Below are 17254 nucleotides of genomic sequence, written 5' to 3'. Positions count from 1 at the left end.
CCAGTTCTATACTTGGGAATCTGGAGCACTAATCTGGAAGCCATGAGGTACTGGAGATGGAGCCTCAGGCAAAGCACACAGTTGGGCCCTCCCTAAGATCTGATTTGCTTTCTTATTTGGTTTTGAGCCCCACCCAGAAGTGCTCAAGACTTGGCTCCTGTCTCTTTGCTCAGGGAGCACTCTTGGCAGTGCTCAGGGGGATAAAACTCATGTTGGCTATTTGTAAGACAAGTGTCCTACACACTGTACTATCTCTGCATCTCCAGAGCCGGTTCCCATTTTAAAGACAAAAGCTCAGGGCCCTGAGAGGGTGAGGGTTGTATGCTAAGTTATGTAAGAGGTAGCAGATGAGCCAAAAGATGGGCCTTGTTTAGGTAAAGAGCTTGGCTGGGCAGACTGCTGGGTAGAGAGCTCTGGCACCCACACTCATGGAATGACATTAGTGGGCAATCCCCACTCTGACAAACATGCTGGATCTAGGCTGAAGAAACTCAGCTCTCCTGGTTGACCAGGCCTGGGTCTTCCGATAGGCCCAGAGCTCATGAGCACATGTGAGCTCAATCAGTGGCAGGCTGGAGTGTGGGGGGTGGGTACCTTCTGCTGAGAGTCCTGAGGAGCTGTAAGGAGGACTTCGAGTCAGCACTTCCTGCAGAATGATGCCAAGGCTGAAGACATCTCCTTTGAGGGTACCTTGCCCAGGCACCCCAGACTCTCGCAGCAGCTCCGGAGCCGTCCACAGGAGCTCTGCAAGCATAGGGAAAGGTCATAGTGCGTCCTTCTGTTCTGACCACATGATTCACAGGGGAAGGTCATGGTGTTCTGCTGAGCCCCAGAACTGGAAGATTCTTCTAGGACGACCCCCCCCTTTCCAGCCCAGAAACATCATTGTCTCAGGTCATGCCAGCACACAGTTCTCCAGACCTCCCCCCAGCACCCCATTTAAATAGAGATCCCCCTCCACAGCTACAGCCCTGGTCACCCCTGAGCTGACCTTCTGGGGCTGGGTGAGGACGGGGAACACGCTGAGCTTCCAGGAGCTCCCCATAACCATAGTCAGTGACTTTCAAGACGAAGCGTCCATCTACCACACAGTTCCGGGACTTGAGGCGGCCATGAGGGAAGTGGCGATGGTGTAGATAGCGCAGGCCCTAGAGGACATAGCGGATCCAGGAGCCTGTGAGGAGGAAGGACCTCAGGTCCTCTCAGAAAGCCATCCTATCCTTCTCTCCTCACTGTCTCCTTGTCATTTTATTAGATTTTTTGTTTGTTTGTTTTATTTTGGGCCACACCTGGTGGTGCTAGGGTTACTCCTGGCTCTGCGCTCAGAAATCGCTCCTTGCAGGCTCAGAGGACCATATGGGATGCTGGGAATGGAACCCAGGTCAGCCGCATAAAAGGCAAACGCCCTACCTGCTGTGCTATTGCTCCTGCCCCTATTCGATTTTCTTTAAAAAGTATTTTTTTAATACAGTCACCATGAAATTACAGTTATTCATGATTGGGTTTCAGGCATACAACCTTTCAACATTGATACCTTCACTAGTATCCTCCCCTCTACCAATGCCTCCCAAGCCCCATCTGCCTCCCACCATGGTGTCTGCTTCTAGGAAAGACACTTTTTTCCATTTAAGTTTTGCACTGTGGTTTGCAGTACTGTTGCTGATAGGGTTTCACAAATAACACTTCACCACCTTTCAGCACCACCTCCTGCTCCAGGTTAAATTTTTCTCCCACATAGGGTTTCCCACCGTGGCTCCCCACACCCCACCCATTTTCCAGCCCCCTCAAGGACTTGTTTCCTACTGAAACCGGTTCTCATGTTCTTTGTTTTCCACTGTCTTTCAGTATTTGCTATTCCACCACTTTGTTTTTTTTCTTTTGTGCGGGGGGGCCACATCTGGCAGTGCTCAGGGTTTACTCCTTGATCTATGTTCAAAAATGGCTCCTGACAGGCTTGGGGACCATATGGGATGCTGGGAATCAAATTCACTTCTGTTCTGGGTCAGTTTTGTGAAAGGCAAATGCCCTACCACTGGGCTACAACTCCAGCCCCCACCACTGTTTCTTTATATCTCACATATGAGAGATCATTCTGCAGCAGTCCAGGTCCCTCCACCTACCAGCAAATTTCTCTTTATGGCTAAATAGTATTTCACTGTATAGATGTACAATAGTTCCTTTTTATCCAATCTCAGATCTTCTTAAACAACTGGAAAGAGCCCACCTGGGAATTCTAAGCCACTTTTATCTCATGATGCCCCCCCCCAACACCAACACCCACACCAACTCCAGGCCCAAGTAGGGTTCTCACTCGGATGAGATCTAGAAGCAGGGAGGCCTTGAAGGTCCAGTCCAGCCGTAGAGCGTCGTTCCTCAGCAGCTCATCCAAGCTGCCCCGCACACAGTGCTCCAGCACCAGAGCACTGAATCCAGGAGCCAGGAAGAAACCCAGGCAGGTGGTGACATTTTCATGCCGCAACTCCCGCATCTGCTGAGGCAAGAGTTCCTAGCAGCTCCCAGGAACCTCTTGAAGACAGAACCAGGTACAATCTACCCCAGATCTTAGCACCTAGCACAGTGTTGAGTACAGATAGATATCAAGAAATAGATGGATGAATGGGTAGAGGGTGGGTGGATGCATGGAAAATGGATGGATCGACGAATACATGCATGCATGCATGGAAGATGGATGAATGGATAAAGAATGGCTGGATGTGTGGATAGGTAGAGAATGAGTGAGTGGATGAATCAATGAATGGGTGGGTGGATAGATGGATGGATGGATGGGTGGGTGGGTGGGTGGGTGGGTGGGTGAAGGGATGGATGTGTAGATGTATGAATAGATGATGAGTGGGTAGATGGGTAAGTAGGTGGATGAATGGGTGGATGGATGGGTGGGTGGTGAATATACTGGTGGACTGATAGAGAATGAGTGAAAGGATGAATAGAGAATGAGTGGGTAGATGGCTGACTAGATGGAGAATAGGTGGTTAGTCAGGTGATGGATGGATGGTTAAACAGATAAATGCAATGAGCACCTTACTTCTATACTGTCTCTCCAGTCTTACCTCCCTCATACCTTAGCTTCATTTTAGAAGAAACTGAGAGTCCACATAAGCAGGATTTTATCTGAGGTCCTCCCTACTGTTTCTAACCCACCATGCCTCTCAAGATGGTGACAATTCTGTAGGATTTATTGAAGACCAGTGACTGAAGTTCCCTGAAGGAGGAAAACCTCCCCCCCCCTCTCTCTCTATATATATATCCCCTTCATGTGAAAACTAGTCTGGGCTAGGTCATAGGTGGTGTTCAATGAGGACTGGTGACATGGATGGAAGAATGGGGGATATAGGTAAAGACCTTGTGAACATGCTGGTGCTAGTGGTGACAGTGAGGGCAGAGCTGCTGTCTGGGGGTCTTGGTGATGACCACATGGAATGCTGCAGCAGCTTGGAATGGCTGGTGCATGATGTGGCCATGGTGGTTATAACTAGGACTCAGGCAGGAAGCTTCCTCATTGAGTAGGGACCAAGCTCGGGCAGTGGGGACTCTTGGCAACACCCCATCTTCCCACCAAGCCCCCGATAGCCTACCTTTCTCAGAAGGCCCAGGCAGCTGGGCCGCAACTCGGAGCCTGTGCCCACATCAAACTTCTTCAGCCACACCCACTCACCCTGTTGAAGGAATAGCCTGAGTCTACTCATGGCTGTGCCCACCGTGAGTGATCAGCACAGCTTCCACCTCAGAAATGCCCTCTCCCCCAGCCAGCCACATGTGAACCACAGAGTGAATCCTCGCTTGACCCGTGTCCTCGTCCTCAGTTCCCCATCTCCAGCTCCATGACTTCAGGCACAAGATTTCTGGTCAGCTACTAAGCCTCATGGCTCAGCTCCACAGAGCCATCATGTGGGCTGACAAGCTGGTGACTTTTAAGCAATGTCACCCAATGTCAGTGATACCCCAACACTTTAAGCCAGTGAAATGAGGGGAGGAGCACATCAGAAGAAAACTCTGTCCCCAGTTCAGTTCAAGCTGCTGCTCCTAGAGGACAAGATGTTTGCCCTTGGCACTGACTGGGCCACACCACCCAGCCTCACCAATGATCTGCTGGCTAACCCAGGCTTTGCAAGGAGAATCTGCCTTCAGCAAGAAGCCAATATTTGTCTGGGGAGATGTAGAGAAAAGCAAGAGCCTTAGGGCTTGGTATAAGCACTTTGCCCTGTGCATCAGCAGTGAGGGTTAGTTGAGAATGAAGGATGTTAGAATCCCTCTTGGCTGGCTATCTACCTCAGCCTACAGGCTCTGCTGGGCTGGGCACTGCCCCCACATGGGATCTCTGCCAAAGCATGCAGGAGGGTGACCCAGACCAGACCCCAGCCTTGAGAGGTATCAGGAGGCTGCTACCAGACAAGATTCTAGTCAGAGCCTTTCAGGCTGGGATCTGGGAACTGAGCATGTTTTCTTCATCTGGCCCTGCCACCCATTTGCTTAGTAGTCCAGGGAAGTCATTGACCTTCTGTGGGCCTCAGTTTCCTATTCTGTAACAGGAAATACATGGAGAGAGGCCCTAGAAAATATTTCCAGCTTTTTCAGCTTCCCACATGGACTCAGCCCCCAGCCTGGACATGGAGGTGGTAGAGGGCTCACCTGGTATAAGGCCACATTGGGCAGCTCCTGGGGGGCTGGCAGGCTCCTTGCAGACCCCTGGGCCACCGACCTCAGGCTTCCACCATCTGCCACGCTCCTTGACTCACTAGCGCTGTCCATATGCAGCCTCTGGAGAGGGCAACAATGTTAGGAGCCTGGTTTGACAGGCTCAGGGGATCCCTGCCCTGCCCTGTCCCACCCGGTCCTGACCCCACCCACCATGCCCTGCCATAACCACCATGCTATTTCCCTCCTGTACCATGCCACACTGCCCTATGCCCTGCTAAAACCACCTACCCCACCCTACCCCCTCATCCCCCACCCTTCTGCTGGGGGGCTGATGAACAAAAGTGAGCTCCTCGGTGCTCAGCACGATCCTGTGTGGGCCCCGAACCAGGCGCAATTGGTGGATGCCAATCCTAAAGCCAAGAGAAATAGGGGGATCAGAGGAGGGGAAAAGGTGCTGCAGACCCCAATCGGCAAGCATCACCACCTGTGCTGCCCCAGAGCCTCCCCCTCCCCTTCCTGTTCCCTTCTGCGTACCCAACTGCCCCCACCTAGGCTGAGAAGCTCCAGGCAGAGCCCATCCAGGCTTTGGACCCCAACCGAGAACACCCCTGTCTGGTTAGACCTGCCTCAGTGCTTCCAGAACTCTGGAAGATGTCCTGGAGCCTATAGCTGGGGTGAGCATAACAGAAAGGGGTTCTCCTCCTGGAGTAGCCAGGGCCAGGGAACACAGAGACTTTAGAGACCCAAGAAAGATTTTTTTTTTTCAATGCAAAAGTGCCCAAGCTGGGGAGATAGTGCAGAGGTTAGGGTGCAGCCTTGCAAGTGTTCTATTCTGGTTTCATTCCTGGTACCAGAAGCCTCGTTAGCACATCAGGTGAGCCCTGAACTCTAATGGGAAGCTTTGTGGTCCCCCACACCACAGGGTCTGAGCATTACTACATCTTCAGGCCCTGCCTCTGAGCCATCTGCCTAGTTTGCTGGGTATTCCTTGGAGTGGCCCCTGAGTGCACTGCATTAATTTGGAGACCCCCCAAAACAACAATAACAACAACAACAACAAAACTGAAGGGTCTTGGGCATGGGGGAGTGTTTTCAGAAGCTCAAAGTACCTGTCCTGTGAGCATAAGTCCTTGAGTCTGAACTACACTGTTACCTACATGCACCAAGCACATCCTGTCAACTCTACTACCCACCAAAGTGTGGAGTAGGCAGCCAGGTGTGTGCAGGCCTTGTGCATAGGTGTGTGAACAGCACAACCAGGATGTATGTGTGGGGTACCCCATCAAGGGAAGCTGACACACAGCAAAGGTGGTGGGAAACTGGTAAATTGAGAAACTGTGTCCCAGCCAGCACCATATCTAGGCACTCAATATTAACAGCAAAGGGAAAGGAAGGGAAAGGAGGATGTAGAAGGGGCACTACATGTCATTCATGTTAAGCCCTCACATACAGAGACACAGCCTGATGCTCAGGAGAGATCATCCTGTCTGAGGTTCCAGGCGTCAAGGCCCAGGTGGACCCTTCTATGGCACCCTGGCTGTGAGGACTTTGTCCAGGATGTTTGAATAGACAGGAATGCAAAGCAGACCAGGAGTCCCTTCAGTTTGATGAGACTCTGCATCCCTGACAGAAACCCCATCTTCAGGGAGTAGAACACACTCCAGGTCTCACCTGATAAGGCAAGTGAGGACTCCACCGGCCAGCATCAGGACGCAGGCCAGAACCAGAGCCAGGAGGCTGCTCAGGGGCTGGGTACCTGTGGGGGAAGGAGATAAATGATAACAGTATGAAAGAACATGAAGGTCCCCTTGTTCTCTCACCCTGGGGAAATGGGGACACAGGACCCTGCCCAGCAGGAGGCTGAAGGCCTCACCATGCACAAAGACTGACACTATGTCTGGCTGTGTGAGATCTCACCATAGACTCTTGGTCTCCAATACCCCATAGATCCTGTTCTGGTCCCATTCCATTAGTGCCAGGCCCATCCCATTAGACTGAGAACACCACTGGGCACAGGACCAAGTCATGAACATGAAACTTTCTGCTTGCTTTATATTTTTTCCTTGCATGCCTCCCACAATGGGTCATTTACTATCTGTTTTATCGTTCATTTGTTAGGTGAGAATTGCTTACACTGGGCAGAAATTCCCACTCCTCAGTTCAGGCAGGGAGGGGACACTTTACTGGGACCAAGTGAAGTGTCTGACCAAGTAAAGTCCAGATGATACAACAGCAGCACCACTGTGGTAAGGATCATTATACTGCATATTGCCTTTATCTAGCACCTATTCTAAGGACTTGATGTGTTTTCCCCTCACCATGGCCTAGAAGATGGCACAATCTGTATCATAATTGTAGAGAAAAGGAAGCTAAGACCTAATCCTGTGAGGGCTGGAGCAATAATACAGCTGATAGGTCTCTTGTCTTGCATGTGGCTGACCCAAAAGCATGTGGACAGGGGCTGAGAAGGGTAGAGGTGAGTAAGAGAGGTATATCAGGGGGTGCCCTGGAGAGGAACCTACAGGGGACAGGTGGCCCCTTGCCTGGTCACAAGCTAGTGGACAGCAGTCTGAACTATGGTTGAAGCTAGTGAAGGGTACTGCATGACCCTTTGGGTGATGGATGTGCCAGAAAAATCCTGAACCAGGGCCCAGAGAGATAGCACAGCGGTGTTTGCCTTGCAAGCAGCCGATCCAGGACCAAAGGTGGTTGGTTCGAATCCCGGTGTCCCATATGGTCCCCCGTGCCTGCCAGGAGCTATTTCTGAGCAGGCAGCCAGGAGTAACCCCTGAGCACCGCCGGGTGTGGCCCAAAAACCAAAAACCAAAAAAAAAAATCCTGAACCAGAGTCCAGATTGCCTTTGGATCCCTGCAAGAGGTAAGTTTAGAGACTGCTCAGGCCTTTACTAGGTTCCCACTTGGAGCCTGTCTTACAGCCTGTCCATTGCACAGTTAATGCCCTAGCTACACTCAGGCCTTGGAGGGTAATAGCCTGCCTGCCTCAAGTGCCAGTGCCACTGAGGCAAGTTGTCTGTGAATATTCTAGATTTGTGCAGCTGTGAAAAGCTTTTGGTCTTCCCTGGTACCTGACAACTATGGATCTAATCTTCTCCAGAATATGAAGTTTAGCTGTATATGTTCATATTCCCAAGTAATACTGTCCATATGGAGAATCTTAGTGAAAGGTGAGTGGATGAATGGATGAGTAGATAGATGAGTGAATGGATAGGTAGAGAGTTGATGGATGGATGGATGAATAGACATGTATATAAATAGATGAATAAATAAATGGAAAAATGAACAAATGAATGGATTTGTATATGAATGAAAGGATAGATGAATGGATGGATAATGAATAGATGGATGGATAAAAGTTATATGAGTGGGTAGGTTAAAGTATATGATGAATGGATAAGTGGTTGAATAAATAATGGGTGAAGGGATTAATGGATAGAAAGCTGAAGAAATGAATTACCTCTCATGCATAGTGTATTAGGGTCAAACCAGCAGCTGGAGTCCCGAGTTGGAGGGCCCCCTCCAGGAAAGTGTATAGCCTGCTTGAGGGGCTGCACTTGCCATGATTCTGTGTCCAGAATGTGAGTGGGGACCAGCTGACTTCCTTGGCCGTCTGTGTCCAAGATGACGTACTGTGCCAGCCTTCTGCCTTTCTCATCTGTCCGGATCCTCTGGTTAAATCCAGCCACATCCAAATCCCCTGTATGATCCCCTAGACTGGCTCCAGGGACTCTTGCACCAAGGCCCTCAGAGTGATTCAGAGCATGAGCCAACAACACAACAGCATCATAGATGGTTCCAAAAAGGGGAGACACCTAAGACAAGAGGGTCCTCTAACCCTGTAGCCCTGTGGCTCAGGCTCTCAGATATCTGAGTCCTGGCCTGTTAATAGCATCAATTGTTAAAATTATAAAATTATAACCCCAACTACCAATCTCCACTCACAATAACACTCATACACACACCACACACTCACTACACACATTCATTCTCTCTCACACACACCTTGCCTTTGTGCTTAGATTGACTCCTGGCCATGCTCTTGGGACCATGTGTGGTGTTTGGTATCTTAAGGTCTTAACCTCATGCAAGGTACATGTCTCCTGATGTCCCACTTCATTGATTTAAGTTGTAAGGCCTCTCTCTGAACTTTCAGAGACTCTCAGGCCTCGCCTGACAGCCACTCATCCTGAGCAGTTCCTCTGGTCACTGAAGTCTACACTGCCTCAGGGCTTTTGTACTGGTTATTTGTCCTGCTGATTGATCTTCCCCAAGACCTTCAATAGATGCCTCTTTATCATTCAGAACTCAGTGCCACCTCTTCCATCTTTGCCCATCTCTTCTGTCGCCCACTGCTTCATTCTGGCCCCTCTCCCTATTCAATTATGTGTTCATTTCTTGATGGCATCACCACTCCTAACTTTGCTATCAGGCGTCTTGGTCTTTGTCAGTCTCCACCAAACAGAATGTGAGGTCCCTAGAGACTAGACATGTGTGGTCTATTCTGTGCCCACAAGGCCGGCCCAAGAACAAAAAAAAAAAAAAAAAGAGGAGCCTAGGTTACACAAGTATCAGCATCTGCCTTCCTGCCATCCCTCTAGAAACTATCAGTTTCTTATCACTGAGCAATGGCACCACCTAACACACACACACACACACACACACACACACACACACACACACACAGATGCACACATCTCAGAGAGAGGTAGAGAAAATACCCTGAGAGAAATTTCGTCTAACACAGGCTATCAGCACAGACTAGAAGTGCCAGGTCAGCTAGGTCCTGGCCAAAGTTGGAGGGTTCAGACCCACTGGAAACCCCCCACTCTCTCACCAGTCCCTAGCCCCACACTCTAGGCTGGGAGAGTGGGCAGTGACTTACCTGCTGTGGTTCCAGACTGACAGAATCCTTTCCACCAGCACCTTGAGCTTCTGCAGGCCCTGACTCCAGGCTGATGGTGAGCACTGCATCATAGGCCTCTTGCAGGGAGCCGCCAGGACCCAGTACAGGGTAGGTGCGGTTGTGGTAGGGCAAGGCGAAGAGCAGGGTATCGTAGGGCACAAAGACCAGCCTCCCATCCACAAGGCCTCGGGCCTGTGCCTGGCTCAGCAGGAAGGTCTGCTCTGTGCCCCCCAGGAGTGCCGAGTGCATGCACAGGACCACAGCTGCAGGCAGAGGGGGCTCACCATACACCCTTCACTGAGCCCTCAGACAGGGGAACTCTGGAGGTGCCCCACTTTTGCTTCTACTCCTCAACTCCTTCCCAGAACCCCATCATGAGTCCCAGGAATGAAGGAATGGAATTTCCCCCATCATCTCCTTTGTAACAGCAGCTAGTCAACAAACCTGAGGCAAAAAACAACTCCTCCTACCTGTGCAGACATTTGGGGCCCTAAGTCCTCAAAGCCTTTCCACCTTCAAAGCTGATTAGCTTCCCAACCCCTGCCCTGCTGGACCCACTGATACTTATCAATGGTTTGCAATGTGGCCCTAAAATAGTCCCACGACAACTATAGTTCTAAGCTGTGTGCTTATCCTGAAGTTGACTTTACACAAGGAAGCCAGAGCAGGGACGCTAAGTAATCCTGAAGTTCATAACCACGGAAATTAAAACCAGATCTGAAGCCAGATAGATGGGTCCAAGTTTGTAATCCTTTATATTTAAATTGTTTTAATAAGATGATTCATATACCATAGATTTCACTCATTAAGATTATAGATGGGGACAGAGTGATAGTGTAATGATAGTACAGCAGGTAGGGTGCTTGTTTTGCATTCAGCTAACCTGTTCAATCCCAAGATCCCAATGGTCCCTTGAGTCCTCCAGGAGTGACTCCTGAATTTAGAGTCAGGAATAATGCCTGTGTGCTCCTTCCCACCTCTGGTCTATCTCCATGGATCAGCAGATTCTGCACTTTTCCCATAACAGAACCATCAGCCATAGGGTGTGCTGTGGTCCTGGCCTCTCCCATGAAGCCTTAAGTGGCAGGTGACAATACTTTGTCCTTTTCGTGGCCTCACCAAGTCTCTCAGTATATAGATGGGCCACATTTTTTTTGTTTGTTTTGGTTCACACCTGGCAGCACTCAGGGGTTACTCCTGGCTCTATGTTCAGAAATTGCTCATGGCAAACTCAGGGGACCATATGGGATGCCAGGATTTGAACCACGTCCTTCTGCATGAAAGGCAAACCCCTTACCTTCATGCTATCTCTCCAACCCCAGATGAGCCACATTTTGTTTTTCCCTTCATCATCTGCTTCAGTCTCAACTATGACCTGAAGAGGCATCCTTGGGGTTGAAGCAGATAGGAATACTTCACCCTTGCAAAAGAAATGGGCCCTTGTTGATAAAGCAGCCGATTTCATCTCCAGGCTGCTAAAACAGAAAAAAGCCCAAGACCTGAAGACCCTTTGTCATGTGAAAGCCTAGCTAAACCCGAGACTCTGCTAAGGGCTGGGCAGAAGTCAAAGTAGGGCAACCTTTGACGCAGGACTATGCCTCCAATTTCCTGTAGACTTTTCCCACGAATTGCACTTGCTGTTCTGCATCTGGCCACAAGGAGAAGCTGCTCCCCAGGACAGGTAAGGTTTAAAGACAGGGCGCTGGGGTCCCCTGGAGGTGAGACAGAGCATAGCGGGGCTGAGCTCTGCGATATACCTTTCGTATGTCATTGGATCACTGATGAGGTGGCTTCTGCGCTCAAAGATTCAGTGACTGGCCTGAGGTCACACGGAGACTGGAGATGGGCAGGGAGGGAGCCCCTGTCTCTGACTGCAGAGAATGTGCCCTAACTGGCCTCTGGCTCTTGATTTAGTTGTTGCTGTTGTTGTTGTTGTTGTTGTTATTTGTTTTGGGCCACACCCAGAGTGCCCAGGGGTTACTCCTGCAACCAGCTCCTCACTTTCAGCCCCTAAGCCCAGGAAGTCACTCACAGCCCTCCTGGTGTTCCTCACCACATCCCGTTTCTTTATTTTTTTTCTTTCCTTTCTTTCCTTATTTTTCTTTTTCTCACTTTTCTCTTCTTCATTCTTTTCACTCTTCTCTTTTTTTGTTCTTTCTCCTTTTCTCTCTCCTTTTCCCCTCACTTTTTCTTTCTTTCTCTTTTCTTTTTCTCTCATCTTTTCATTTCTCTTCTTTCTCTCTCATTATTCTCTCTTTTTCTTTTCTTTAATTTTTTTTATTGTTTTTGGCTCACACATGGCAGCCCTCAGGGTTTACTCCTGCCTCTGTGCTCAGAGATCACTCCTGGCAGGCTTGGGGACCATATAGGATGCCAGGGATCTTAACTTGGGCCCACCCTGAGTTGGCCATGTGCAAGGCAAATGCCCTATCACTGTGCTATCTCTCCGACCCCTCTTCTTTTTTTCTTTTCTTCCTTCTTTCCTGCCTTCTTTTCTTCCTTTCTTTCCCTCCCTTCTTTTATTTCTTCTTTCTTTTTCTCGCTTTTCCCTTTTTCCCTTTTCCTTTTCTCTCACTTTCGTTTTTCTTTTTCCTTTCCCTCACTTTTTCTTTCCTTTCTTTTTCTCTCATGTTTCCTTTCTTTTCTCTTTTCTCTCACTTTTCTCTTTCATTTTCTCTTCTTTTTCTCTTATTCTTTCACTCTTTTTCTTCCTTCCTTCCTTTCTCTACCTCCATTCTTTATTTTTTTTCTGTGCTTTTTTCTTTCTTCCTCTGCTCAGAGGTCACTCCTGGTGGGACTCAGTGGATCAACCCAGGTTGGTCACTTGTCCCATGCAAGGCCAGCACCTAACCCCCCTTTCAACTCTAACAACCTGAAACGTTTATTTTTGTTTGTTATGGGGGCATAGGTCACACCAGTGTTATTCATGGGTTACTCCTGGCTCTGCACTCATTAATCAAACCTGATGGTGCTCAGGGAACCATATGGGATGCCAAGGATCAAACCTGCATTGTCTGCATGCAGGGCAAGTGCCTTAAATGTTAGTCTACCTAACTTTACTGCCTTTATGAAAAGGGTGTTGAAGAGCCCAGAGACTATTTCAATAGCTTGATCTCTGCCTTTCAAGCATAAGGCTATGAGTTTCACTCCTGATGTCTTCCACATATGCTAAAATTGCAAGGATGCTGTTATTTAGATCTGGCAGCTTCCTGACTGTAATCCCTGACATCCATGGCCTCACAGGTGTGCATTAGCAAGCCAGCTAAAGGGAAGCAATACTCCTGTCTGCAAGCACATAGCCAGCAAAGTAAATCCCATGGCCAGAGTCATCCCCACACCAAACACATAACCTTCCAATCTCCTGGGAGCTCCAAAGCAGAAAATGAAGTCACCATAAGCAGGGCTGGGGGTCCCTTCCATCCCACCATCACAGCAGCAACAATAGGAAAGAGAAGGGCTAGGGGAAAGGGAAGGTGGAGGGGAAGGGGAAGGAAAGAGAAATGGAGGGAAAGGAAGGGAAGGGAAGGGAAGTGGAAGGGAGTAAAGGGAAAAGGAGGGAAAGGAAGGAAAGAGAAGGGAAGAATAAGGAAGCAAAGGGGAGGAAAGTATGGAGGGAGATGGTTGACATGGTGAACCCCCAAAGCTGGCAGCATTCATCCCGGGAACACTGAGGGCTGAGTGCAGAGCCATTCTATAGGTGATATGCACCTGGCTCCCAGCCCTGCTCACTTAGCTTCCCCCTCCACACCCTTCTGCCCTGCACTGTTCATTCCTCTCTATCACCTTCTGCTCTGTCCTCTCTCCCGTTGAAACCTCCTGAGGCTCATTAAACCATCTTCTCCTCCCAAATGGCCACAAGCCATAATCTGACAACCCAGGAAAGCAGGGCCCCTCTGTCCTCCCTGTGCACCTGTCTACACCCCATCCACTGTGCCTCTGTGGTTAACTGCTTTCTTAACAGGTTGTGAAGGACTCCTCTGACAAAGGGCCTCCTTAGACCTAGAGTCCAGCCCCAAGCCTCTCCCAGCTGCTGAAGCCTCTTTTTGGGGGGAAGCCCTAACAGCCCATATATCATCCCCCCTCAATTTACCCTTGACGACCAGCACCATGTTCATCCGGTTTGTCCCGTGAGGCCTGACAATGGCAGGAAGTGAGGGATCAAACAATCCATAGAACTCATATTCTAATCTCAAGAAATGAAGCACGACTCTAACTTCCTTTCAGTGCTACTCTAACTTCCTTCCTGGGGTGCTGCTGAATTCTATTTCTTTCACTACAAGAGTTAAGCAAACCCAAAGCTCTGTTCTATAGCTCATGCTTGAGCAGAACTCAAAGTCTGCACGTGTCGTGTTAAGCAAATTCCTCCCCCAAGCTACCGAGCAGCTGCATCAGCAGGACAAGCCCCCAAGTTATGGGAAGTTGAGCACAGCCTGTTGGGGGGCCAGTCTCTGGTCAGGGTGCAGCCAGGTCTTGCACAGAGCAAGTGTCTCATAAGGACCTCGGGGAAGACTGTTCAGGATGAGAGAGATGTTGGTGGTATAGTGATGAGCATAGCTGCCTACCAGGATGAGGGATCCCCTGCACCCACTTACTTTTCAGGCCGTCCACACCGCAGAGCTGCTGCAGGACTTCTGTGATTCCCTCCTGCCCGGGTCCCAGGGAGGTAACCAGCCCCACGGGAAGCCCAAGCGTCCTAAGAGTTGTGGCGAGCTGCTGAGCTGTGGCCACCCAGATGTCTTGGTGGGAGGACACAATGGCCATGCGAGCCCAGCCGAAGTACCTCAGGACAGAGAGCAGCACGTGGGCAGCTGAAGGCAAGGTAGCCACCAGCTCCCCGCTCCCCTGCACAGACCCACATGCCCAAGAGAAGAGGGTCTTGCCCCAGCTTTGGGCCAGCAGGGCTGCTGCAGGGCAGTAGCCTGGGTTTGTGGGGCCCACAAAAGCAGCCACAGTGTCCTTGTGGGTCAGGAACGTGCCCAGGGCCCCAGGAGTGTCACAGCCTGTGGGAACCACCACGGAAATCAGTCGTGTGCCTGGCACCAGAGATGGGTCTTGATTGGCTCGATCCACTGCCAGCTGGGCTGCCACACTGGGCAGGGCCTGTGCAAAGATGGGGTCACAGTCCCAGGGACCCAACACCCCCACAGTGAAGGTACCAGTCCCCCAGGATAAGTCAAGGAAGCAGCCAGCCCAGAGGAGAACCCCCCAAAGTGTCACCGAGAGCAGAGGCCATCGGCAGGCTGTCCTTGAAGCCACGAAAGCAGTCTCCCTTGAGCCCCAGCAAGCTGGGCAGATCTGTTCATGTGGCAGCATCCAGGACTGACCTTCAGAGTACAGTCCCCCTGGAAATCCTAGGGAAGGGGGAGACAAGGTTCATTTTCCAGCATTTTCTGTCAGCACTTGCTGATTGCTTCTGAGGTGACACCAGTTCCCAGTATTTCAACCTCCTCTTGGGGAACATAGGGGTTCAGAACCTGGTCTCAGGGGACACCCAGCCTAGGTCCTAGGATCCCCCAGCATAATTCACAGCCTCTATGTTCCACAAATGACCTCAGAGGTGCCCTGTTGTGATTTTGGGTTTAGAGCCAGCAAGTCCCCTTGGCTCACTAGCTCTGAGATCTCAAAGCCCCTCAGCCTTTGCCTCAGAGTAACAACCACAAGTGGGCCCTTCTTTATGCAGAGGTAACACAGAGACACCCCCACATCCCTTCCGGGTAGACAGAAACACCTGAGACCCTTCCTTCTTTCATCCTCCAGCTAGAGCTCCTTTGCTCCCAAGTCTCCCCTCAAACCAGCACCTACCTGCAGACCCCACAGGGTGCTGCAGAATCCCAGGATGTGCAGAGAAGCAGAAGGGGAGGGAGGCAGCTCCCTCTATGTGCCTGCAGCTCAGGGTACTCCCAGCAAACTCACAAACATTCCTGAGGCCCCCAACCCTGCCCAGACAGAGATTTTCCACTCAGACGCCCGAGGACGAAACAGGGGGACAAATAATTAGGTGCTGAGGTCTATTCATTAGGGAGAACATGGAATAGCCTCTCCCCCTCCTACAACTGAGGGCTTGGATCCCACCCCCGACATCACCCACAGCATGTGGCGTCCCCAGAACCACCACACCAGCCTCCTACCTCAGCAACCCCAGGACCCCCATCCCACACCAGAATCCCACTCTAACACCCCACCCCAGCACTCTATCCTAGTTCCCCAATCCCAGCAACACCCCCCAGAACTCCATCCCAATACCCTTCCCCCAGAATACAACATCCACAATAACTCTAGAGGCAGAAGTCCCATGTGATCCAGAGATGCTTTGGGGTAGACAGGTTCACACTAAGGACTGCTTACTTGGGGTCCCCTGCACCCTTCTCTTCTAACACATGATTCAAGGGATTTATATTATGCCTATCATCAGCTGAGCTTCTGTGGCCACAGCACTGGCTCTTGGAGGGGTGAGTTCACCGTGGTCAATGCCCCTGCCCCCCCCACCCCCACTCTCCTCTCCATAGCTGGTGCTTCCCAAAGCTCCTGCAAGTCATCACTTTGTTGTGTTCCCAGACCCTGAGGCTCTCACCCTCAGAGACGGAAATAAATGGAGGAGCAGAACTTATCAGGCTGATGGGGGACCCAGACAGCTTTCAGCTAAAGATAAGAGTCCCCACTTTCAAAATGAATAGCCCTAAGACCTCAAGCCTTAAGTTGCTCCTGAAGACAGATGAGGAGATGAGGGAACTGAGGCACAGAGAGGTATGTGAATGCCTCACCCAGATGGCCCAACCCTATCCTTGTGAGGAGACATACCCTTGAATGCCTTGTCTCAGTTTCACCATCTGTACAGGAGGGCCCATGAAATGGAATAATCTACAGGTGTCTTTAGTTTCTAGGATGGCCAGGTCCCTTGTTCCAACCCCTCCTTTAGAGTGGGGATGGCCAAGGTCCCTCCAGGGCACCGTGGGTGTATGCAAGTCCCCTGTGGAGCATTTGAGACTCAGCAACTGGACACACACTTGGAGCTGAGTTCATGAGCTTCTCATCCCCATAAAATTCTGGCTTAAATGAACTAGGACATATTTAGTTAGCTGCAGCACAAATAGGATGTTAGTAACCCAGGGAAGGGTAATAGGGGATCCTTCAGAGCCAAGTTCTCCCAGCCTCAAAATTGGGGATCATCCCCTGCCCCCAAGTCTGTTCCTTGCCTCTCCTTGGAGCAAGATCTAGAACTTACCTGCCATGCTGCACTGCTAGACCAGCTTCCTGCCTCCAAGTGGCCCCTCTGACTCCCACACCAGCATCCTCAGGCATCAGCCCACCTGAGCCAGCTGCCTGAGGGCTCCATAGTCGTTGCAGTGTGTGCTCCCCAGTTCTATGCTTGTTCAGCTTTCCAAGTCTCCTGGCTGGGGAGTGAGTGCCTCATTCACAGCTCATCCCCACACTGCCTCCAAGGGCCCAGAGAAGCCACTTGGAAAATTTAATCTGTTCAGACCCCAGTGCTCTGGGGAGCCATGCACAAAAAGGAAAGAGGATATGAGAGAGAGAGAGGAGGAATGGGTGGAACTGAGGGGGAGTGAGGAGAGGAAAGGGGAAAGGAGAGGAGAGAAGAGATGCGAGGAAGCAGGAGAGAAGAGAGAAGAGATTGAGAGGAGAAGGGAAAGGGGAGAGAAAGTGGAAAGGGGAGATGAG

At 50.5% G+C, this 17254-nt stretch overlaps 1 protein-coding gene across 1 annotated transcript in view; it reads right to left on the bottom strand.

The window, feature by feature from the left end:
- Window positions 1-16910, bottom strand: part of LOC126018417 (guanylate cyclase D-like) — a 44439-nt gene extending 27529 nt beyond the window's left edge. Inside the window, exons 1-11 of the mRNA XM_049780558.1 lie at window positions 16885-16910; window positions 14170-14822; window positions 9557-9840; window positions 8132-8486; window positions 6328-6412; window positions 4970-5066; window positions 4648-4776; window positions 3594-3674; window positions 2312-2488; window positions 992-1148; window positions 595-744 (exon numbers count right to left, since the gene is read on the bottom strand). Coding sequence (XP_049636515.1) covers window positions 595-744; window positions 992-1148; window positions 2312-2488; window positions 3594-3674; window positions 4648-4776; window positions 4970-5066; window positions 6328-6412; window positions 8132-8486; window positions 9557-9840; window positions 14170-14822; window positions 16885-16910 — 2194 coding nt within the window. The remainder of the gene's footprint in view (window positions 1-594; window positions 745-991; window positions 1149-2311; window positions 2489-3593; window positions 3675-4647; window positions 4777-4969; window positions 5067-6327; window positions 6413-8131; window positions 8487-9556; window positions 9841-14169; window positions 14823-16884) is intronic.
- Between the last annotated feature and the right edge of the window lie 344 nt (window positions 16911-17254).

The sequence above is a fragment of the Suncus etruscus genome, chromosome 9 (assembly GCF_024139225.1).
Source record: "Suncus etruscus isolate mSunEtr1 chromosome 9, mSunEtr1.pri.cur, whole genome shotgun sequence".
Lineage (NCBI taxonomy): Eukaryota > Metazoa > Chordata > Mammalia > Eulipotyphla > Soricidae > Suncus > Suncus etruscus.
This window is presented reverse-complemented; position numbering and strand designations above follow the sequence as displayed.